The sequence below is a fragment of the Haplochromis burtoni genome, unplaced genomic scaffold (genome assembly GCF_018398535.1).
Source record: "Haplochromis burtoni strain Fernald_Lab_line unplaced genomic scaffold, NCSU_Asbu1 Contig_657, whole genome shotgun sequence".
NCBI classification, from domain to species: domain Eukaryota; kingdom Metazoa; phylum Chordata; class Actinopteri; order Cichliformes; family Cichlidae; genus Haplochromis; species Haplochromis burtoni.
Genome location: NW_024583018.1, coordinates 31,225 through 33,013, shown reverse-complemented (window position 1 = coordinate 33,013; position 1,789 = coordinate 31,225). Strand labels below are relative to the sequence as shown.

At 36.1% G+C, this 1,789-nt stretch overlaps 1 protein-coding gene across 1 annotated transcript in view; it reads left to right on the top strand.

Annotated features, from left to right (window-relative positions):
- Positions 1-1,000: 1,000 nt before the first annotated feature.
- Positions 1,001-1,789, top strand: part of LOC106632678 (interleukin-1 beta) — a gene marked incomplete in the record, with an annotated part of 28,007 nt that continues 27,218 nt past the window's right edge. Inside the window, 1 exon segment of the mRNA XM_014331031.2 lies at positions 1,001-1,038. Coding sequence (XP_014186517.1) covers positions 1,033-1,038 — 6 coding nt within the window.

The window sequence follows — 1,789 nt, the reverse complement described above, 5'->3', positions numbered from 1 at the left end:
ATAGATATGTATATACATATACATATATGAGCAATGTTTGTCAAACAAGTGTGACAAACATACAAAAAATAGGAAATCGGGAAGGGGGAAACTCTTTTTCACATTTTTAGACACATTTTTAGTAGACATCAAAAGTCCCACAAACATTAAGTTATGGATTTTTTCCTCTAGTTTTGTTTAAATAGTTGTGTAAAATGGGGAAAAAAACATCAACCTTTCACCTGAATTAATGCAACTTTTTCCTCCTCACTGTGTGTCTAGAAATGAGTAGCATTAGGCAGAGAGCATATTCTTTCCATTTCCCCTGTAACAAAATTGCAGCAGTGTGGTTTCTGATGACATAAAGAAAGAAGGTCCACCTCTAGCCGCATAAAGGAAGCTGCTCACACACAGGACTGTCATTCAACTTGCAGTGCAACAAGTGACACTAATTACTTAAAACGCTCGCAAAACCTGGACAGAGAACTTAAAAAAAAAATCCCAATTCAGCAATTTACTTCGCAACTATGTGTGATTTTGATCTCTCTCAAGCTCTGGACTGGTAAGTACAAGAAGTTCTATTCAGTTAAATTTATTTTAAATTTAAGCCAAAAGCTAATGCTTTTACTAAAACTATCATAACAACATAATGTGATTTTTACGTGATTATGGATATGTTAAGTAAAATTCTAAATGTTTTATGCTTTTGATCTCAAACCAGTAGCTAAGGGTGGAGTTTCCCAAAAGCATTTGCAATTATAGAGTTACATCCTGGGTTATTGTTTGTGAAAAGGGAACAGCTCCAGTCTGGCAGCATGTTTCGTTTCCCATTCCCTCACTGTAATCATATTGTACTTGCATTCTGTGTCTAAATACATTGCTTGACAAAGCATGGTGTTCACATTACAACAGACATTTGTGTATATAGGTATGTAGGCTGATATTGATAATTATATACAGTTATACGTGTTTTTATTCCATTCAGTGTCTTAAAAATGTTTTATTTCATATTTCAGCTCACCTGAAGAAGGAATTGAATCTGCCTGCTTTGACATGAAGGTAAGATTTTTCCCTTCCATAACTTTTTCATCTAATATCTTTACACTGTCACACACACATACATTCAATAACATTTAATTTAAATGGAGTTTTTAAACAAATTTTACTATTTCATGAAAAATATCATCTTATTTTGAATTTCATGCCAGTAAAATGTTCCAAAAAAATTTGGGTCAAGGGAAGCAAAGGCTAAAAACGTGTGGCAGGGTGTGGTCTGTAGCACCGCATCTGGCTGATACACCGAAACTGCATCAGCTCATCACACTTCCCCTGCATTCAAGTCTTTGCTGGGTCCTGACTGTGTTGTTTTAGTTGGTGTGTATGTTCGGCTGCAAGCTAAAAAGCTGCAGCCGTGTCTGTAAAACAGAGACCGTGAACAGTGGCGGTCCTAGCCTGTTTGGCGCCCAGGGCGAACACTCCCTCTGCCCCCCCCAAACACACACACACACACACATACATAAAACATATTAAGGATTATGCATTAACATAAAACTGTTGTCGGAACCATACTGAATTTCACCAGAGAAACACACACATATGAAGAGAGAGAGAGTGTGCATAGTATGCAAACAGCCACCAAACAGCCATCATAATTCATCATACAATGAGAACAGTACAAATCAACAATTGACAATGACTAATTAATATTAAAATCTGTAACATAATGTATTGTTTGGAGTTTAGTCTGTTACTGTTACTATTTTTACCATTTCTTCTTGGAGCAACCCACATTTCCTTAGGGATTAATAAA